At 36.4% G+C, this 23,202-nt stretch overlaps 2 protein-coding genes across 3 annotated transcripts; one reads left to right on the top strand and one right to left on the bottom strand.

The window, feature by feature from the left end:
• The first annotated feature begins 380 nt into the window (after nucleotides 1–380).
• NUDCD2 (NudC domain containing 2) lies at nucleotides 381–5,556 on the top strand. 2 transcript variants are annotated; one of them, XM_053566161.1, is made up of 4 exons: nucleotides 381–676; nucleotides 2,438–2,486; nucleotides 2,696–2,847; nucleotides 5,083–5,556. In XM_053566161.1, the coding sequence occupies exons 1-4, from the start codon at nucleotides 488–490 to the stop codon at nucleotides 5,164–5,166; spliced, it is 474 nt and encodes a 157-aa protein (XP_053422136.1). In that variant the 5' UTR covers nucleotides 381–487; the 3' UTR covers nucleotides 5,167–5,556. The 2 variants fall into 2 exon arrangements, with proteins under 2 accessions (XP_053422136.1, XP_053422137.1); XM_053566162.1 differs by having other exon boundaries at nucleotides 429–676; nucleotides 2,771–2,847.
• Nucleotides 5,557–14,535: 8,979 nt separating this feature from the next.
• On the bottom strand, nucleotides 14,536–21,814 carry CCNG1 (cyclin G1). Its single transcript, XM_053566159.1, has 6 exons — nucleotides 21,586–21,814; nucleotides 20,258–20,521; nucleotides 17,895–18,148; nucleotides 17,013–17,091; nucleotides 16,831–16,929; nucleotides 14,536–16,607 (listed from the first exon to the last, which is right to left on the bottom strand). Exons 2-6 carry the CDS (start codon nucleotides 20,519–20,521, stop codon nucleotides 16,416–16,418), a joined length of 888 nt encoding a protein of 295 aa, XP_053422134.1. The 5' UTR covers nucleotides 21,586–21,814; the 3' UTR covers nucleotides 14,536–16,415.
• Between the last annotated feature and the right edge of the window lie 1,388 nt (nucleotides 21,815–23,202).

Genomic DNA, 23,202 nt, shown 5'->3' with positions numbered 1-23,202 from the left:
GCCAATTGGAAAACCAAAACCCAGACACACCAATCCCGCACACGAACAGTAAAAGAGCACGCGTCCAATTAGGTGGCCCGTGGGTTAACGCTAACAGCCAATAGGAGACTGTTACTATTCCCTAGCCCACAATCATTTCTGGTTTTACTGAATTGTCACCTTTGCAGGAGTAGCGTTTGCGCAGGCGCACTTTTACAACTGAAAAGTTGGAAAGTTTGCATTTTGGCTTCATACAGATGAAAGAGTAGTGAATTCTTACTTCATTGGTTCCAATCCTCCCCCATCGCTCTTTGTATGTAAACTTTTCTGTATTTCATTTCTTTCAAACAGGTCCCGCCGGTTTCACGGTAAATGGCCGAAACACTGGCTTGCGCTCTGCGCATGTGCGGTGACCCTAGCGGAGGGGGTCGGAGCGTAAGCCGAGCGTGGGGATTCCGCGCATGCCCTCAGCTCGCTCGGTGCACTGCTGCCGGGAAGCGGCTGTACTATGTCGGGCCCTTTTGAAGAGCGCAGTGGGGTGGTTCCGTGCGGTACCCCGTGGGGCCAGTGGTACCAGACATTGGAGGAGGTGTTCATTGAAGTTCAGGTGCCGCCAGGCACTCGCGCCCAGGATATCCAGTGTGGTCTGCAGAGCAGGCATGTGGCGCTGGCCGTGGGTGGCCGCGAGATCCTCAAGGTAGCGGCAGGTCGGGGCTCGTCCTCAGTTTCTTCTTTCCGACCTCCCCAAATCCCGGAATCCTAAGTTTCATTGTTTCCTTGGAGCGATTTTGGGGTTGCTGGACGGGGTCCTCTGTTGGCAGAAAAAGAAAAGAATGATAAACTTGGCCTACTTTTAGTATGTTAGGAATTCCATCCTCAGGACGATTCCTAACGTGGAAATTTGAAGAGCCTATTTTTCTGCTTTATTTTTATACTACGACTACTGCTTTTGTTTCTGAGTGTCTTCAGCTGGTAACACACTAACCAGGTTGCTAAAGGAACAAATCTTTATCGTACATATACGTCTTCCTGGCATTGATCTAGATGCCAAGAGTACAGCGAGACAGATGAGCTTTCTGTACTCGAGAAGTTGCTCTGTTGTAGAGAGGCGTAACTAATAAATATGTAGTCAGCGGTAGAAAAATACATCAGAGAACGTAAAGACTAGGATAACGGGATAAAGATTCAGAGGTGACGTGATTTCTCATCAAAAATTATTAAAATCCTGCATGTTTGTAGAATGATCAAGTGAAGAAAATAGTACCTCATTTATTTTCACCAATGCCCTTTGACTGTGGGACCCCCCTTTTTGTTTGCTAAGTTTGTACATTCAGTTAACAAGTTGAAGTTGGAGTACTTTGTCACGTTAGATGCTCAAGATGTTTGATGTCAAGGTAGCATAGTTGTGAAGGATAACAACTTGGCAGTATACTTGACCACCAGTTTTCTAGTTTTGCAGCCTTGGGCAAGTTGTCTCTTTATCTGCAAGGTGCGGTAAAACAATCCCCTTTCTCATGGGATTGTTTTGAGTATAGTGTGGTATCCATATGTATGAAAAGCTTAGAGTAGTGCCAGATGTGTAATAAGGTCATACTACGTGTTAGCTGTTGTTATTTTATATACTTGGCCTCAGAAGATTGGTGTAAAAGACTTTGATTTATATCAATTTGGATCTTAATGACTTTAAATTTGTAACAAATTAAAAAGAATTTTAAATTGATATTTTGCTTTTTTTTTTCTTAAAACAAGAGTTTGTGAAAAATCAGTCACAAATCTGGCATGGAATCTACAGTGTATGTTTTAATTTTGTTTTTTTAAATGGCAACAACCCAACAATGTGATTGAACTAGTTTTTAAAAGGTAGCATTACTTTTTTTTGTTTTGTTTTTTTGAGACATAGTCTTAAGTTGGTGCCCTGCAGAGAGTGCGGTGACGTCATCCTCTTGCCTCAGTTTTTCTATTTTTAGTAGAGACTGGGTGTCTTTTTGCTGAGGCTGGTCTCAAACTCTTGAGTGCAAGCAGTCCACCTGCCTTGGCCTCTCAGAGTGCTAGAATTACAGGCGTGAGCCACTGTGCCTGGCCAAGGTAGCATTTATTAGTTTTAGCTGGAGATCCCTTCTAGTTCATTTGAATTGGTAGAATCAAAGCCTTCCAGATATTAATTTTTCATTAAGCTAATCAGTAATCAGTACTATTTCTGTATTTTCCAAAAATTAAGGTGCCCTGATTTCTGTTTTGTCATAATAAATACCACAAGGAATGTAAACTAGGTTTCATTTTTTTAGGAGGAAATTTAGAATTGAGCACCTATAAATGTGGTGAAATGGTATAAGATGTGGATCAGGTAGGAAATTAGATAAATCTTAGTAATGAAAACTTTATACAAATTAATGAAATACTATATTATTAGTTTCTATTTTTGTTATAAAATAAACATCTAATATTTTCCCTCCGTTAGGGCAAACTTTTTGATTCTACAATAGCTGATGAGGGAACATGGACTTTGGGTAAGAATAAATATTATAATTCATAGAATTTTTTTAAAATTAATTTTATCTTGGAACTTAGTATCTTTTCTACCTTTTTTATTACATAATTTTGTTTTTACAGCTTTGAAAGATAATAATAAAAATGTGATGAAAACAATTGTATGTCAAGATTACCTAAAGGTTTTTGAGAAATACAGTGTTGAATTCTGGGATTTTTTTTTCTTTAGAGGATAGAAAAATGGTTCGTATTGTTCTTACAAAGACAAAGAGAGATGCAGCAAATTGTTGGACTTCTCTCCTAGAATCTGAATATGCAGCTGATCCTTGGGTACAAGACCAAATGCAGAGAAAGCTTACATTAGAGAGATTCCAGAAAGAAGTAAGTCAGACGAATGTATGACCATGTATAGTCAAATACGTAAAAATCATAGATTAAATATTTAAAATTAAAACTTGGAAATGATTGTGAGGAAAGAATAGCCCATGTATGGATTTGATTGCTTAAAATTTTTTCTTTAAAGGAATTTTTAATAATGTTATTATTTTTTAGTTTAAATTGTATGTACATCAGTAATACATGAATAAAAATTGAATCAGTATAGATTTAGATAGTATAAAAAGTTTCTAGAAGTCCCCTTCATCATAATCCTCCCCTGTTCCAGAAAATGTGTCTCATTTTTACTTTGTACATTGAATTTTATTTTTATTGTAAATGGAGGATCACACTGTGTATGTTGTTCTTTGTGTTGCTTCTTCATTTAATCATATGTCTTAGGTCCCTTTCTTAACTAGTCCTTAGAGATAAAACTCAGTTCTTTTGACTATTCAGAGTATTCTCTAGTTTGTATAATTACCTAGCTATTTGCCTTTGATACAATTTAAGAGTTCTCTGTTTTTCTGTTTATAACAAAAGATGTGCTTTCTTCCCTGTGAAACTACTCAACTATCCCAAGATATTTTTAAGATAAATATCTGGGAGAAAATTACTGGATCAAAACACTTTTAAAATTTGATGGATAATTTATATTGACAAGATAATGATTTCCAGATGTAAATGTCTAGCTTGGACTTTGGTCCTGAATTTTAGACCTGGATATCCTTATACTTATTCATCATTTCCACTTGGCTACCTAACAGATATATCAAACTGTCCAAATTGAACATTCTGACTTGCTTCCCAAATTTGTTTTACCTCTAGCCTTCTTGTCTCAATTGATGGAAACTAGTTACTCAGGTAAAAAAAAAAAAAAAGAAATTGGGATTCATCCTTGGTTTCTCTGTCTCATGTCCTATCTAGTTTGTTAGAAAATCTTACTGGCAGTACCTTCCAAATATATTCAGAATTTAGCCAATATCACCACTAACTCTACTCCCACTCTGATCTGGGCCACCTTTAATGTCTTGTCTACATTACTACACCCTTGGGGGCACAGCCTTCTCAAAATAGCACTTAGGGCAGTCCTTTTAAAATGCAAGTCATATCATGTCACTTCTTTTCTCAGAACTCTACAAGTTGTTCCTCTTTCACTCTAGTAAAAGACAAGGTCATTTAAAAGGTCCTATCTGATTGGTTACTCCATTGTCTCCCTGACCACCTCCTCTCTTGTGGTCTCCCTTAGTCATTCTGCTCTAGCCATACTGGCCTGTTTGCTGTTTCTTCGACAACATGCCAGCCCATTTCTTTGCCTCTGCTTGGACTGGAATGCTTTTCTCCCATAGCTTGGCTGACTTCTTTCCTGTTTTATGCAGAATGAAGCATACTTTGATCATCTCATTTAAGTACTCCATGTATAATCTTTCATTTTGCTTATCCTGTCTTTTTTGTTTTTTCCTATACTGCCTACCAACTTTTAACACCCTAGATTGGGGGTTGGCAAGTTACTGAGTTATTGCCAGATCTGGCCCACTGCCTGTTTTTTGGTGTTACTAGGATACATCTATGCTTATTTGTTTATGTATTGTCTTTCAAAGAGCAGTTTTGTACAATTTAGTAGTAGTGGCAAAGACTATGTGACAGCAAAGAATAAAATATTTACTGCCAGGTTCTTTACAGAGTTTACCAACCCTTGCACTGAGTAATGTATGGTTTTTGTGTTTCTCCTCCTATAATATAATCCCCTAGAGCAGGGATCTTTGTTAACTCTTGAATTCCACATGCCTCTGATAATATCTTCCAGATAGGTGCTCGATAAATGTTGAATAAATGCAATTTTCCACTAACTAAAGTAATTTTCCACTAGACTAAATCCTGAGGTGGTACTTCATATGTATAGGATTGTTGTGAGAGTTAAATATGTTAATATTGGTATAGCTCTTAAGATTCTGCATGGCATACAGTAAGCGCTCAAAAAATACTACCTATTAAAATCTGTTTATACACTGATACTGAATTATGTTTTCCTATATACTTGCCAATATTGTACTGTACATATTGATCTTCTAAAATATTTGTAATTCTGAAAGTTAAAACATACCCCGGTTTTAAATTCCATTTTGGTGATAACATTGCTGTTTTGTATCCTTTCATGTATTTGTTGGTCATTTAGATCTCATTTGTTAAATTGCCAGTTCATTATAAATTTTACTTTATTGTAATTTTTTTCATATCTTTTAGAATCCTGGTTTTGACTTCAGTGGAGCAGAAATCTCAGGAAACTACACTAAAGGTGGACCAGATTTCTCAAACCTTGAGAAATAACCAGTGTTTTTTTGCTGCATTCAGTGGATTTTAGCAGATATTGCCAACTTAATCAGAGGAACAGATTACGTGGTGGAAGAAAAATGTGGATGCCTACAGTTACCAAATTGCAAAATATATTTTAAATGGTTCTAAAAATTGCATTCAAGTATGATTTACATAGGAAACATGTCCTGTGGGAATTACTGTATGGCTATATGGTAACTTTTTTTGAACTTGTTTTTGCTCAGCATGAAGTTTTTATATGCTATATTTTGCTAATTTAATATTTAACCATATTTTTAATACAAAAAAATTAGGGTAGACCATGTGAAATGAAAGGGTGCCTTCAGGTAATACTGAGTTTTCTTTTGATAAATGTAGTGTTCAATAAAGTTTTCTAAATAGGAATTGTGTACCCCTTTGCCTAAGTATAACATTTCACACAGAGAAATTGGAGTACTAAAAAAATATTAAGGAAGAAAAGGCCAGGTATGGTGGCTTATGTCTTTAATCCCAGTGCTTTGGAAGACTGAGGCAGGAGAATCACTTGAGGCCAGGAGTTTGAGACAGAGGTAGGCAACATAGCAAGGCCCCTCTGTACTAAAAAATTATTGAGAAATGGTGGCATGCACCTGTAGTACCAGCTATTCGGTAGGCTAAGGTGGGAGGATCACTTGAGCCCAGGAGTTAGAGGCTTTAGTGAGCTATAATCTAGCCACTGAATACCAACCTGGGTGACAGATTGAGACACTGTGTCTTAAAAAAAAAAGTCTGCAAGTGTGTTTTGAGCAAGTTCATTTTAACATTTATGAAAATTTCTTAGTTAGAAAATTATTCCTTGATTATGTGAAGAAATTCAAAAATATTTAAGTACCTAATTATAAGAATGGATTAATTTAAAAGAGAAACAGCTAAGTGATTATTAGCTATATTCAATATTTTGTTAGTGGCAAAAAGCAAAATAAGTCAGTGATGGTAAGTCAGTGGCATCATTTTGATCTTAGGTAGGAATTGTCTGCAGAAATTTCATTTCATCTTATTTATGTCCTTTTAAATTCTTGAAAAAAAGTGTTAATCTCAAATGCATAAAAAAGTTAAAACTAGTTTTTTTTTTTTCCCTGAACCATTTGTAAGTTGATGTGATGCCCCATTGCCTCTGAGGACCTTTGTGTATGTATTTGCTTCAGAGAAGGACATTCTCTTACATAACTACAATTCAACCATTAAAATCAGAAAATTTACATTGACAGTACCATCCAATCCTCAGACCTGTACTCCATTCGTATTGAACTGATTACCCCAACAGTGTCCTTTGTAGCAGGAGAATCCAGTCAGTCGTACTGTCCCTTCAGATGTCAGGTGTCTAGAACAAGTTCTCATTTTTTCCTTGACCTCAACAACTTGGCACTTCAGTGTATTACAAGCCAGTCTTGTAAAACATCCCTTATTTGGAGTTTGTATGATAACTTCTTCATAATTAGATTCAGATTTATATAGCTTTAGCAGAAATGTTGTAGACATCATGATTTGTTCTTAACTGTATCCTGTTGTGGATCAATACTTTCAATTTACCCTATTTGTGATGGTGTTAGTCATCATTGGTCAGGGTAGTGTGTGCTAGACTTCTCCACTGTAAAGTTACTCTTTTTATGTTTATAATTATTTTGTGAGAATGTGGTTTCAAAATACCTTGTTTTTCATCAGATTTGCAATATATTTGTGTCTGTATAGACTCATGATTTCTTGTTTTACACAGTGGGTTCAAAATTTATTCTTAGTACTTTACTTAAAATTGTACTTTTGGCCAGTGGTAGATGATTCTGTTAATAATAGAATAGGTGGCCTTGGTGTCCTTTTGACACATTCCCATCATTATTTGAGTAATTTCTTACTCTGTGGTATAAGATATACCAGCCTCATTATGTTTTCTCTGCCTTAGCCCAAGAATCAGCTGTTTATCCAAAGAGCCTGGGTCCTCTTTAGTGGGTAGTGATATTTAAAACCAGAGATGTGTGTGTGAGTGTGCAGTTAGTATTGATGTTATAGAACACATATATTTACATCTCTGTGTGTATATATATATACACACACACCCATATTTCTATAGATTTAAAACCATGAGCTCACACTTAAACTTTTAATTCTAATTCCTTGATGTTTATTTTAGTTTTCTTCCTTTCCATATTTATAATTCCCTTCAGTAGCAGGAAGAAACCTGATTTCTATTATTATTAATATATTTGATTGTCTATTGTAGGTCATTTTCACATGTGAAAGGCTTCCTCACTGTGCTCAGGCTTCCACATCCGGTACTGATAAAGGATGCCCCCCTCACCCTGCTTGGACTCTTAACACCTCAGTGTGGGCCACTGTATCCCACCCACCCTATGATGCCTATCTTGCTCATTTTACCCATTAGGAATGACTTGGGGAAGAAGTTTTTTCCTTTTAATTAGCTTTTCTTTGACATTTAAAAAATATATATTTTAATTAGAGTAAAATTAACTTTCTGGTTTATAGTTTGGCAAATTTTAACACATGTAGATTTGTAAACACCTCCACAATCAGGATATACAACAGTTCAATCACCACAAAACTCTCACATTCCCTTTGTAGTCACACCTTATTCCCAGCCCCTAAACCCTGAAAACCACTGATAGAGTCTTTGTCTCTAGTTTTGTCTTTTCAAGAATGTCATATAAATGGAATCATATAATTTTTTTTAAAAACCAGCTATATTGAGACATAATTAATATGCCATATGTTTCAACCATTTAACCTGTACAGTATTTTTTTATTATTTTTATCTTTATTTTTATTTATTTATTTTTATTGGGGATTCATTGAGGGTACAAGAAGCCAGGTTATACTGATTGCATTTGTTAGGTAAAGTCCCTCTTGCAATCATGTCTTGCCCCTAGAAGGTGAATTTTTAGTATATATACAGATACATGCAACCATTACCATAGTCAATTGTAGAACATTTTCATTATCTCAAATAGAAACTTTGTACTCTTTAGCAATTATTCCTGTCCTCCCCCCCCAATCCTACCCACCCCCAGCTGACCTAATGGCAGTCACTAATTTCTGTTTGTAACCTAATCCGGACATTTCATATGCATGGAATGATAATATGTGGTCTTTTGTTACTAGTTTCTTTCACTTAATGTCTTAGTGGTTCATCCATATTCTAGTGTGTACCAATACATTCATTTTTATGTTTTCATAATCCATTGTTTGGCTATATCACCCTTTTATCCATTTGTAAGTTGATGGACTTTGGGAGTATTCTTCCCTTTTGGCTATGCTAATGCTGCTAATAACATTTCTGAAAAAGTTTTTACATGCATGTGTTTTCATTTCTTACCTAGCAGTAGGATTTCTAGGTTATTTGTTAGCTCTAATGTTTAATTATTTTGAGCAACTGCCAGATTGTCTTCCAAAGCAGCTGCACCTTTGTACATTCCTACCAACAGTATACAAGGTTGCAGTTTCTCCATATCCTTGCTAACACTTGTCTGACTTTTTGATTCTAGTCATTCTAATGGATATGACATCATGTGTTTGTGGTTCTCACTTGCTTTTCTCTGATGACTAATTTTATCCACCTTTTTAAAATGCTAATGTTTATTCAAATCCTTTGCCCATTTTTTTAGTTGACTTGTTTTATTTTTGAGCATTAAGACTTCTTTTAATTTTTTAAATAGAGTCTCATTCTGTTGCCCAAGCTAGAGTGCCATGGTGTCAGCCTACCTCCCAGCAACCTCATACTCCTGGGTTCAAGAAATCCTTCTGACTCAACCTCCTGAGCAGCTGGGACTACAGGCACCCACCACAATGCCCAACTAATTTTTCAATTTAAAGTATAGACAAGGTCTCACTCTTTTTCGGGCTGGTCTTGAACTCCTGAGCTCAAGCGATCCTCCTGCCTCCCTCAGCCTCAGCCTCCTATAGGATTACAAGTGTGAGCCATTGTGCCAGGCCTGTTAAGAACTACTTATACAGGGCAGGCCATAAAGTTCGTGTAAAATTAAAATATTTATAAAGGCCACCTTGTATATTCTGGGTACCAGTCCCTTATTAGATACATGATTTGTAAATAATTTTGTGGGTGTTTTTTTCTACTTTCTGGATGGTATCTTTTGAAGTATAAATGTTACCATGCTGTTGGTAGGTCATACTTTTGGTATGTCTAAGAACTCTTTCCTGAAATCTTCTGGTGATGAGGATTTTTTCTTCCAAAAGTTTTACAATTTTGCGTTTTACATTTAGATCTGTGACTCATACCAGTTAATTTTTGTATAAACTGTGAAGTTTAGGTGATTTATTTTGCATGTGGATGTCCCATTGTTTTAAAATCATTTGTTGAAAAAACTGTCCATTATTGAATTATCTTTATGCTTGTGTCAAAAATCAGTTGCTATTTATGTGGACCTATTTTAGACTCTATTCCATTGATCTAGATGTCTGTCCTTTTGCTAATGCCATGCTGCCTTGATTAGCATAGCTTTATTGTAGTTCTTAAAACTGGATAGCATTATCCCTTTAGAGTCTCACTTTGTTACCCTTGGTAGAGTCCCATGGTATTGTGCAAAAAGTAACCTCAAACTCATAGGCTCAAGTGATCCTCTTGCCTTCTGAGTAGCTGGAACTACAGGTGCCTGCAACAATGCTGAGCTATTTTTAGAGACAGGGTTTGGCTCTTGCTCATGCTGGTCTCCAACTCATTGGGTGATCCACCCTCATCGGCCTTCCAGAGTGCTAGGATTATAGGCAGGAGCCACTGCGCCCAGACTTAACGTTTTTTTGAGGTTAATTTCTTGTGTTTTCTATATAAACCACAAATAGGAAGAGTTTTATTTTATCCTCTCTAATCTGTATGCCTTTTCTTTATCTTGCCTGATTACATTTGTTAGAACAATGAAGTAGAAGTGGCTATCCCTGTCTTGTTCTGAATATTATAGTTTTGAAAGCATTTTCTTTCACCATTAAGTATTATTATATTAGCTGTAAGTTTTTTATAAATGGGTTGAGAGAGTTCCCACCTATTGCTCTTGAGTGGATGTTAAATTTTCACAAGTGCTTTTTTTGTATCAATTGTTTGATCATATTTTTTCTTTAGACTGTTAATTACATTGGATTGTATTGATTTTAGAATTTTGAAACAGGTATATCTTCCCCTTGATCCCAAACTTGGTCTTGGTATATTTATATATATACACCTCAGTTTATGTACAAACATTAATTTATTGAGGATTTATGTGTCTATGTTCATTTGGGATACTCAAGTTATTTTTCCTTTATCTTTGTCTTGATTTGGTATCATGTTAATTCTGTTCTTATACAACAAACAAACTGGTAAGTGAGTGATTCTTTAGCTTTCTGGGAGAGATTTATAGAATTTGCATTCTTTTAAACAATGAATTCAGTTTTTAAAAATAATTATAGAACATACTCAGGTTGTTGTTTTTAAAAATAATTATAGAACATACTCAGTTTGTTTCATTCCACATCTAACTCTGCGTACATAGTTACTTATGGTATTGTCTTAGTGTCTTTTATTATCTTCCAAATCCCTATTGGTATCTCCTCTTTCATTCCTAAAATTGGTAATTTTTTTTTTCTTTTTCTTCTCCATTTTTGTGATGCTTTACTAAGAATAATGTCTTCCACTTCCATCCAGGTTAATACAAAGGATGTAAAGTCTCCATTTTTTTTAATAGCTGAATAGTATTCCATGGTATACATATACCACAGCTTGTTAATCCATTCCTGGGTTGGTGGGCATTTAGGCTGTTTCCACATTTTGGCGATTGTAAATTAAGCTGCAATAAACAGTCTAGTACAAGTGTCCTTATGATAAAAGGATTTTTTTCCTTCTGGGTAGATGTCCAGTAATGGGATTGCAGGATCAAATGGGAGGTCTAGCTTGAGTGCTTTGAGGTTTCTCCATACTTCCTTCCAGAAAGGTTGTACTAGTTTGCAGTCCCACCAGCAGTGTAAAAGTGTTCCCTTCTCTCCACATCCACGCCAGCATTTGCAGTTTTGAGATTTTGTGATGTGGGCCATTCTCACTGGGGTTAGATGATATCTCGGGGTTGTTTTGATTTGCATTTCTCTAATATATAGAGATGAACATTTTTTCATATGTTTGTTAGCCATTCATCTGTCATCTTTAGAGAAGGTTCTATTCATGTCTCTTGCCCATTGATATATGGGATTGTTGGCTTTTTTCATGTGGATTAATTTGAGTTCTCTATAGATCCTAGTTATCAAGCTTTTGTCTGATTGAAAATGTGCAAATATCCTTTCCCATTGTGTAGGTTGTCTCTTTGCTTTGGTTGTTGTCTCCTTAGCTGTACAAAAGCTTTTCAGTTTAATGAAGTCCCATTTGTTTATTTTTGTTGCAATTGCCATGGCAGTCTTCTTCATGAAGTCTTTCCCCAGGCCAATATCTTCCAGTGTTTTTCCTATGCTTTCTTTGAGGGTTTTTATTGTTTCATGCCTTAAATTTAAGTCCTTTATCCATCTTGAATCAATTTTTGTGAGTGGGGAAAGGTGTGGGTTCAGTTTCAGTCTTTTACATGTAGACATCCAGTTCTCCCAACACTATTTATTGAATAGGGAGTCTTTCCCCCAAGGTATGTTCTTGTTTGGTTTATCCAAGATTAGGTGGTTGTAAGATGTTAGTTTCATTTCTTGGTTTTCAATTCGATTCCAAGTGTCTATGTCTCTGTTTTTGTGCCAGTACCATGCTGTCTTGACCACTATGGCTTTGTAGTATAGACTAAAATCTGGTATGCAGATGCCCCCAGCTTTATTTTTATTACTAAGAACTGCCTTAGGAATACGGGGTTTTTTCTGGTTCCATACAAAATGCAGAATCATTTTTTCCAAATCTTGAAAGTACAATGTTGGTATTTTGATAGGAATGGCATTGAATAGGTAGATTGCTTTGGGAAGTATAGACATTTTAACAATGTTGATTCTTCCTATCCATGAGCATGGTATGTTCTTCCATTTGTTAATATCCTCTGCTATTTCCTTTCTGAGGATTTCATAATTTTCTTTCTTTTTTTTTTTTGTAGAGACAGAGTCTCACTTTATGGCCCTTGGTAGAGTGCGGCGGCCTCACCCAGCTCACAGCAACCTCCAACTCCTGGGCTTAAGCGATTCTCTTGCCTCAGCCTCCCGAGTAGCTGGGACTACAGGTGCCCGCCACTACGCCCGGCTATTTTTTGGTTGCAGTTTGGCCGGGGCCGGGTTTGAACCCGCCACCCTCGGTATATGGGGCCGGCGCCCTACCGACTGAGCCACAGGCGCCGCCCCATAATTTTCTTTATGGAGGTCCTTCACCTCCTTCGTTAGGTATATTCCTAGGTATTTCATTTTCTTTGAAACTATGGTTAATTAGCTTCTCATCTTGACTGTTATTGGCGTATACAAAGGCTACTGACTTGTGGACATTGATTTTATATCCTGAAACATTACTGTATTTTTTGATGACTTCTAGGAGTCTTGTGTTGGAGTCTTTGGGGTTCTCTAAGTATAAGATCATGTTGTCAGCAAAGAGGGAGAGTTTGACCTGCTGTTTTCAAAGAACTAGTTTTGCTTTTTATTGATTTTTCTCTATTGTTAATTTGTTTTCAGTTGCATTGATTGTCTCTCTCCTATTACTTTCTTCCTTCTGCTTGCTTTGGGTTTAGTTTGCTTTTTTCCCAGTTTCTTAAAGTAGCAGCTTAGAAGATTGATGACTGACACTTTTTTTTCTTATTTAATAGAAGCAGTTGATACTATAAATTGCTCTCTAAACACTGGTTTAGCTACATTCCACTCATTGTTGTTTTTTTTTTTTAGTTTCTGGCCCGTGCTGGGTTTGAACCTGCCACCTCCAACATATGGGGCTGGCGCCCTACTTCTTTGAGCCATAGGCACTGCCCCACACATTGATTTTTTTTGATATTTGTTCAATTTAAAATATTTCCTACTGCCTTTTGAGACTTCCTGTTAGAGGTATGAATTATTTAGAAGTGTTTTGTTTCATTTCCTGTTGTTATTGATTACTAGTTTATGGTCAGGGAACATACTTTGTATGATTTCAATACTTTAAAATTTGTTAGGTTTAAGACCCAGGATAGTCTGTCTTGGTAAATGTTCCATGTGCACTTGAAAAGAATGCTTATTCTGCTATTTTAGGATGAAGCATTACATGTCAATTAAATGTAGTTGGTTGTTGATGTTAAGATCGACATTGTTGCTAATCTTTTTAATAATACTATAGATTACTGAGAAAGATGTGTTTAATCTCCAACTACAATGGAAGCTTTGTTTTCTTGTCAATGCTATCAGTTTTTGCTTCATGTGTTTTTAAGCTCCAATATTAGGTGCTTATCCTTTTAGGATCATCATATCATTTGGGGGAATTTGATTCTTCTACCTTTATAGAATGTCCCTTAGGGGAAAAAAACAAAAAAACAGGATTTTATTCCGTTGCCCAAGCTTGAGTGCAACGTGTTGTTAAAGCTCACTGCAACCTCAAACTCCGGGGAGATCCTCCTGCCTTGATCTCATGAGTAGTGGGATTATAGGTAAGGTATTTGTCACCATACCTGACTAATTTTTTTTATCTTTTATAGAGATAATGTCTCATAATTGGAAATACAATTCAGGTATCTTTTTAGAAATAACATCCTGAAAAGAGAAGTTATTAAGTCTAATTGGAGTCAAGTACAAATGAAGCTTCTTTCATAAGTTTTCTTTCATTAGTAATTCCTTGCAATGTCTATTTTTTAAGATATCTTACTAGTTTAATTAAGCACAAATAGTTCACAACCATGTATTAGTTGTTTCAGTTCTAATAATAATTACCAACTGATCCAAACAAGACATAATACCTGGCAGTTAGTTACATCTTGCTGGGATGTTCTTTAGTTAGGTAAAAGGGTTTGCACAAAACTTCAGGAGAGCTGAATGTAAGGGTTAATATGTATTAAGGATAGCATCCATAGCACTGATGAATCTAAGTGACAAAAGTGATTACATGGTAAACATTTGACATCATCTTGTGTCTATTTTAAAAAAACATTAGGAAATAAAGTATCAAATAGGTAACAGCCAGACTATTAAAACAGTAAAACAGATTTTATTGTTTCTGCTACCATGCATCTCTTGAGTACTAACTTTAAATACACTGAGTAGAGATAGCTTTTTATCCTGGTCTGTTATCACAAGGCTAAAATTGTTAATTAAATCAGAAGAGAAACAAAATCACCCAGTAAGGATTGCATTTTAATAATTTTATTGAAAGGTAAGTTGGTTAAGTTGCCTCTGCCAACTCAAAATTAACACTGACATATTCAAAATATTGAAATAGCTCAGCCTTTGGGGAAAAATGAAAAGTTATCTATAAAACATGGTTTATAGAAGTTAAGGATCAGATATACTATGGTTCTTTGGCTTATTTTTCAGTGCTTATTTATCCATAACATAATGTCAAAATTGTTTACAGCCATTCTGGATGGACTTAGGTTACACTTTGCATTGAATAACCATCTATAGCACTTCAGCACTGTAGTTCTTACAATCACTGACATGAAGAATCCTGAACACTAGCTCAGCAACCTCATGAAGATGCCTACTCATTTTTCTTAAAACTTTGTTTTGGCACAGTAAGGGTGTTACTGAAAGTATATTCTTTTTAAATAAAGTTCTAAATTAGAAACAATGGCAATTTTATAAAAACAGTTCGTGTAAAAACTTCCGGAGTGTTAAATCTAGCCTGAACTTACTTTAGTGGGATAAAGCAAGTTTTCAAAGTGATAATTTATTTTGAGTTACTCAGACAATAGAAACTAATTTTCTCATCGGGACTAGATTGAGGCAGTAGGTTCTGTACAAAAAGTTCATCGTGGATACAAACATCTGTTTTTTAGAAAAAATGTTAAAGATAATTTAATAAATATGCCAAATTTACTAGGTTTATATTTTTGCTTTATATAAAATGCCCTAAAATTTAAATGTAATTCCCATACAGCAATAAAGTCCACATCTCTAGATTACCTATTACTTGCATTATGGGTGTCAAGAAACCATTTACACTGCCTAGAATATTAACCCTTATTAGGTCTTTAAAGTGCATTTGTGAAATGTTGGTTTTGATGTAAAACTCAAAATTTAACATTAAAATTAGGTAGATTACCATTTTCAATACCAACTAAATACAGAACATTGATCTAGTACAGAAAGTTAGATCAATGTTAGAAATGAAGATTCACAGTTTACCTTCCCAGGCTTGTCATTAGTATTTCACATTTATGCTATTTTAGCTTTGATCTGAATGCTTCACAGATGAATTTAAATCTAAACATGATTCTACTACAGCATAATATTAATTAGGCAGCTTTCCTAAGTTTGAGAACATTACGCTAATCTAGCTTAAATACATTATAACACTGTGGAATCCATAGATCTTGTAGAGAAAGGCTTCAAGGTTTTTGTTGCTTAATAAGCTTATTTAAATTAAAAAAAAGTCCCAACTTATCAGAAGTCTGCCTAAAATAACAAAATTGAGCAGTCCATACCATAATATTGATAATCATGTTAACTTTCAGTTTTTAGTAGGAAAAAATAAATCTTACTGTGAGTTAATTTAGATGGCAAGAATGTATATCATGTATTTGGCAACCAAGTTTACATGTTTATGCATATAATTACTTTCTCTTGGTCCAACTGCTACGGCAGTGACATGTTATGGTATTGAGACACACTGGCAGTTTCCAGACACCAGTCTGGAGATCATCTGCCATATGTTGTTTTTTCTTTAAGTACATATTTTACATACAAGCTAATAGTCTCAAATCAGTTTATGTATGGTTCAAACTTTTGGTCCTATTGTCCTACTTGGCCCATGTAACTTTAAATGAGCTGGAGTTTAGGACTACATACAATAAAATATGCAATAAAAAAACACTAGTGATGTTACTAAAATTCAGGCTATTAAGGAGGATGTGTTTCCTAAACTGAAAATCTAATGAAATGGCTAACATACATATCAGAGGTTGGATAATCCCTTACTATTAAAGTGTTGTACCTTTTATGTAACTTCAAATATTAGCTGACTATATCAGTGAAGTAATTTTCTCCTTTGCTATTCCAACTCCATTTTGTTTATTTTGAAGATAATAGTTTAAATCTTTAATTGTAACAGAAAATTATAGCATTAGAAAATTTTCTCTATCTGGAGAGTAACAGTGAAACAAATCTACCAGTTAGGGAACCATTTCAGGAATTGTTGGGAGGTGACTTATTCTGTAGTAACTATGCTTCAATTGCCGTGCAGTACGCCCAGAAACAATCCATTTCAACTTCTGAACATTTGGTTTGGAACACTTGTTTGATGAATATTCAGTTAGACACTTGGATACAAGCTCTTGCCAGAAGATCAAATCTCTGCCATTTATCTGTACAAAATGGTTAAGAATTAATGCTCAATTAAAACAAAAGCCCTATAATGGTAATAAATGCAAATTTATTAACACGCCATTCCTCATCAACAAAACTTGAAGATAGCTACTTAAAATTTCAAATAAACATATGACATCTCATTTTACTTCATGAGATAGTGCAAGTGGTTTCGTTTCTTTTATAGCTGTTAATAAGATTTAGGCTATGACCTTGACATACCTTGGAATGTTTCTGAAGACATTCTACTCCTTCTGTTAACTCTACACACTTCTGTGCTTGGATCTCCAATGCAACGATAGACAATGCCAACACAGAAGGCTAAAAGAGATAACGTTAAAGTAAATGCAAAGTATAAAAATAGGTCTATATAAATAAGCTTAATCTTTATATAAAATATTTACCTTTGCTTTAGAAAACATGATCCTGCAATGGCATGCCTTAAGTTGAGCTTCTAGTCTTTCAAAATTAAGGCTATTTTTCCTTTAAAAAGAAAATGGGATTTATATGTAGATAATATTACATCTTGGCAAAAGACATTTTTAGAATGTTTTTCTGAAGTCAATTTTTAGCGTGAAGCTTATGCACATTTATCATAGAAAGTGAATAGTTAAAGGAATTCCCTTCCATCAGAGCCATTAACTTCTTCAATATATATGTTCGTTTTAATGATTTGGGCCAAGAAAATAAAATGAACAGTGACATGCCACAAATGTCAAGATTTATTTTCCTTTTACTAAATCTATTTCTGCATCTACGAAGATCCTCTTTTTTTTTTTTTGAGACAGATCCTCACTTTGTTGCCCTCGGTAGAGTGCCATGGCTCATAGTTCACAGAAACCCAAACTCTTGCGCTCAGCCTCCCAAGTAGCTGGGACTATTGGCATCTGCCACAACGCCTGGCTATTTTTCTTTTTTAGAGATGGGGGTCTCCGTCTGGCCCAGGCTGGTCTCGAACCTGTAAGCTCAGGCAATCCAACCACCACAGTCTCCCAGAGTGTTAGGATTACAGGCGTGAGCCACCGTGCCCAGCTTATATATATAAAAATTCCATAAATTTGTTAGATGATTATCTATTAGGAAGTTGAAATGTACTTTAAGAATTAGCCTTCATGAAGCTATTGACAATTGAAAATTTTCTTGTTTTTGCTAGAGAGTAAAGAAGCCATAGCTGTCATTTTACTTATTTTGGTTAGAATTCTGATTTTGATACTGATTTTACGCAATATCTATACAATACCATTCTGATTTCTACATCTCTTTTGTTCAAAATAAAGGTTGCATACCTTTCAAATGGTAAATTCTCTTGAATGAGTGAATAATAGAGTTGCAGAAATTGAAAGGCAGTTGTTGCTTTGACTTTCCAACACACTTTCTCCAACACAATCTTTTCCATTCTCATCAAGTCTGACACCGTGAACCTATACTGACTTATTCGGATCAAGTCAGTTGCCAGTGGGACATTCCTTTCCTCTTCTATTGATTTCACAGCCAGATAGAAGCAGCTCAGTCCAACACACCCAAGGTGCTTGGGCTGTACCTAAAAAAAAAAAAAATAAATAAAATAAAAAATCCTGAGCCCACATTTTACTTTATTTCAATTAACATTAACAAAACATAAAGCATAACTCAGGCCCAACATTATGAAAATGTACCTTTGAAGTATATTTCTCATCTGAGATGGATTTAATAAGATCCACTCATACCTAAATAGCCTGTTAAGCTAGGAGGCATTCCACCTGGAACCAATTTTTCAGTAATCGCACTAAGTTTCAGTATAATGTTTGGCTCAGCATAGAAAAAACTTTTAACTGTTTTTACTATTGCAGAATTGTTAGTCTGTCCAAATAAGTTAACCGGTCAATAATTTATGTGAGGACTGAAACATTTTATAGCTTATTTACAAAACTTCTTTCCAGGACATTGTATTTTTCCAGGCTGTTTTCTTTGTAGTAACATATATAAAACAGTTTTTAAATACTGCATACTCTATACTTCTGCCTGAAAACTTCTGTTACCAATCTTTTCCATTTATCGCTTTATGAATGTCTTAAGCACAGTGAAAATTCCATCCAGTCTTTAAGTTCCAGCTCCAGTAAAACTTTAAGAAGCATGTGACCAGGCTCAGTAGCTCACACCTGGGAATCCTAGCACTCTGGAAAGATGAGGCAGTAGGAGTGCTTGAGATCAGGAGTTCAAGACCAGCCTGAGCAAGAGTGAGACCCTAGGGTGGCGCCTGTGGCTCAGTGGCCCATATACCGAGGGTGGCAGATTCAAACCTGGCTCCGGCCAAACTGCAACAAAAAAATAGCCAGGGGCGGCACTTGTGGCTCAAAGGAATAGGGCACCCGGCCCCATATGCCAGAGGTGGTGGGTTCAACCCAGCCCTGGCCAAAAACTGCAAAAAATAATAAATAAAATAGCTGAGTGTTGTGGTGGGCTGGGAGGCTGAGGCAAGAGAATCGCCTAAGTCCAGGAGTTGGAGGTTGCTGTGAGCTGTGTGATGCCATGGTACTCTACTGAGAATGATAAAATGAGACTCTGTCTCTACCAAAAAAGGAAAGAGACCCTCTGCCCAAAATAGTAAAAATTAGCTGGGTGTGGTCCTGTAGTCCCAGCTACTTGAGAGGCTGAAGCAGAAGGATTGCTTGAGCCCAGGAGTTAGAGCTTGTGGTGAGCTATGACACTGCCACTGTACTCTAGACAGGGTGACAGAGACTCTATCTCAGGAACAAAAAATAAAAGCAGCTTTTTATCTGTTCTCAATCCCTTTATAAGTATACTTATGCCTCTTCAAAGGCTTAATTTTTCTTATTATGATTTGTATGATCATTAGTGCAAACATTCTTATTCCCACATAAGACTATATTATACTTAAGGGACAGCTGTATAATATTCTTTGTGCAACATTTATAGATCCAAAGGTAGTGCCTACACATGTTAAGTATCTAAAAAGTTATTTAATCAGTCTGTTGAACAAGTTTCTAGAGTCACTCAATTCAACAAATATTGAGTTCTTTTTATACATATGATGCACTGTGTTATGTACTGAGGACTAAAATATGAGTTTCATTCTAATTGTCACATTATTTCGTTTTCCTGTAGTGGCTATGGATATACTGAGAAGGCAGATGTACTTTAACATTTAAGCTATGAAAGCTACAAACGTCTTATTTAGCACAAGGAACTAATTGCTCCTCCTCAAAAAAAAAAACACTCTTCTCTAGTGCATGCACACAAGACTTGCCCAAGTCTAAGGTTAAAACAATTAGAATTTTATGTATATGAGTGAGTAGTGATTAATATCTCTTAACTACAATCTAGCATTCTGCCTCTAATAAATTTCTTTAAATCTAAGAACATCAGTAAGTGGGCATATGCAACCTAAACAACAACCAGCTCTCCTACTGGGAGACTCTGCAATTATTTGATATTAGACTTTTTCATTTCAGAACTTAAGTCTAATAAGTGATGTATCACCCTTAATTATAATTAGGAAGTATATTAATGCTCTAGTACCCCAAATTACCATGTTTTGGCTACTTGCTAAAAATAAAAAAGGTCAAGTTTATGAATATTAGCCAAAAGCTGACAATTCCATATCCATTAAACAAAATAAGAAATACTCAGGTTAATGCCTTAAACGTACCTTCATTTTAGACAGGAATCTGTCCAGTAAATTTACAGCTAGAGAAAATGACTCCGTGTCGAAGCCAAAGAATTGAGTTAGACTAAGAAGATCTTTCACTTCAAAGTCCCTGAGTCTGGCCGTCATTCTGAGGCCATTATCGTGTGCAGATTCAATTAGTCTCAAGCCGCAGACCTTTGGCTGACATCTAGACTCCTGTTCCAACAGGGCATTCAGCTGGTGTAGCAGATTCTGAGAGTCAGTTGTTGTCAGTATTTCAATCATCTATATATAGAACAAAGCCCAGAAAGGAGTGTGAGAGTAGTCCTTCCTACTTTCCTTGGCCACCTTTGTACTGAGCCAAGAAGTGCTTAGTATAATACAAGTCTCCCTTCCTCCAATTGCAAAGTGCTGTCTGTTATTTTTTTCTCTTCTACAAGTTGGTCACATCCGAAATTGTGAGTTCCTAGCAGACAGGAACCATCCCTTTTAAAAATGTAAATCTTCAAGAAATACCTGTTTCAGATGTTCACTGTTAATAGTTAACCACGAACAGACATTGTAAGACAAGATACCAAAACTTGAAAACAGATGGTAGTATGTATTCTGTCTGCCATACATTAACAATGTTAACTGTTGAAGTTACTTAATTTTACTTAATTCCTCATCTTTAAAGCGGAGATAAGGTTATTACCTACCTCATAGATTTGTGTGCGTTAAATGAAAGCACATAGATTAGCACATAGAGTAGGCACTTGAGTAAACATTAATACTAATCTTATTTCTACATTTGTAAAATCTGTCTCTTTGAATGGCTGTGACGATTAAACAAGATTTAAAGAGTGTAACAGTGCTTGGCACACTATGTTCAATAATAGTTAGCTTTTATTGGTGTTAGGAAATGAAACTTAAAAGATGCCACGGAGCACCGAACGGGGCGAGGCAGGCGTTGCTAATTTCGTCTGCAAGACAAACCTACAAGTTTCATTAACTTAAGTGTGCACAATACATCTACGTCCCAGGCACAAACTAAGACCGGGGTACACAGACAGTCCCTCTCTACACCAATGTAAAGAAAGTAAGGCCTGGGATCTTTAGAGTTGAGAATCACTAACTTCAAAGGTCGGATTCTATCGCCCCTGGCTAGTTCCTGGGACTGGGCGGGCAAGACTCTAGAACACCCCAGGAGGACGGATGGGGCTCCGCCCCTCCAGGCTCGGACTAGCCTGGGCTTGTGCTCAGGGAGAGTTAACCAAGGAAAACGGCGCGGGCCAGACCTACCCCTCATCCCGCGCCCCTAACTCTGTTCCCCACGCGCACCCGAAGGTCAACCCTGCAACCCAGCTCACCTTGACAGTGCCTGCAGCTCCTCAGCGGTCACCACCCTCCCCGGGCCTGCTCTCACCTCACCCCACGATCAGATCCGAGAGGCCTACGAGGCAAGAGGACTCGCAGGCAAGAGAAGAGAGGCCCGGGGAGGGGGAGCGGTCCTGGGTGGAGGTCTCCGCACCACAGCGGAGATCACCCGGCCCTCGTCAGGGTCAGCTAAACGCCAAAGAGACCACCGCGCCTGGCTTCCCCAGTAATATATTGGAGGGCGTGGCTTTCCCGCGAGGGAGGCCATCTTCATCGCTTATTGGTGGAGTTCTTTTGATGGACGGTGTCTGAGGTCCATAAATAGAGGGTCCGTAGGGTTAGAAGCCTGGCCAATCAGCTCACACTTCCCATTATCTGGAGTCAAATTCTCCGCCTCCTTGATACCACGCCCCTATCTCTACTAAGCTGCTTTCATTGGAGAATTTCCCAAATAATCTTTATTCAGCAGGGGCAGAACTAAAACTCTACGCACCAACTCTAGCTCGGGTCAGGTCAGTTTGTTGCCAGCCAGATTGGCCAGGACATCATTCCAGAATGTACTGGGAGTTTTTGTTCCGTGCGGTTTAATAGTTGTGCAGTGGTTTTGCCTTCTCTGTCTAAAAATGCAGTGACTAGTTTAAAAAAAAAAAGCAAAAAAGCTAAGCTTTGATTTTTCATTATAGAGAAAGAGGTTGGTGGATTTTCTCTTGTGTGGTTTATTAAATTCCAGAGTACTCTCTTTGGAAATAAATTAATCTTTGCCTTTTTTTGGCTTTTGGTGTAATTCGTCAAATAATGGAATTGAACTGCGTAATTTCTTGGTCCTCTACTAAGTTTCTGAATTTGCATTTTTAAAGCAAATTTAAAGAGAAAAGTTGGTATGGTTTTCAATGGCTTAAAATGAAAGGTGAGTAGCAGACTGTTAAGACAAATATATAGGGAAAATAATTGTAGTAAGTATGAACCTCATGTAACAGACCTGAGTGTGAAGCAATATTACTATTTTTATTTATTGTAACTAAATCTCTAGGTACCTCTTCCATGACAGTTTAGTGGGAAAATAATTATCCTGAACTCTTCCTACACTCCTTCTTTTTCTCATTCTCTTTGTCACAAGTGAGAAAGATTTGTTATTAAAAAGAGTCTGAGAAAGGGTGCACAGGGAATTAGTTCTTAGTTTTTATGAATTATACAGTAACTGAATGTCTCTGTTCTCATGACCTATTCCTTTTCAGTGTCTGTGGGCTTTGAAAAAGTAAAATATGAAAAGTTTGCTGACACCTCTATTGTTTGCCCTGCCATGTACTTAGCTGAGGCAATGTCACAGAACAAAGCCTTGCAGTGGGGCAAAGAGGTGGAGAAAAAAGGGAAGGGAAAAAAAGGTAGAAAATGGTAATATTTCAAAATAATACCTCAGTTGCACAATCATGTTAAAGAAACTGGGGCTCAAATGGGGACAGGACTTTGGTGTCTCTTGAAAACAAACTTACCAAATGAATATAATCTGGCAATTATAACATTTAGAAAGTAATTTTATTTTAAAAATTAATTTATTTAAAAATATTTTTTGCTATAATGTGTGAGTTTACAGAAGTATGTGTTTTTCTTTT

This window comes from Nycticebus coucang, chromosome 17, assembly GCF_027406575.1.
Source record: "Nycticebus coucang isolate mNycCou1 chromosome 17, mNycCou1.pri, whole genome shotgun sequence".
Classification (NCBI taxonomy): domain Eukaryota; kingdom Metazoa; phylum Chordata; class Mammalia; order Primates; family Lorisidae; genus Nycticebus; species Nycticebus coucang.
The sequence above is the reverse complement of the archived record's forward strand: the minus strand, read 5'-3'. Positions and strand labels throughout refer to the sequence as shown.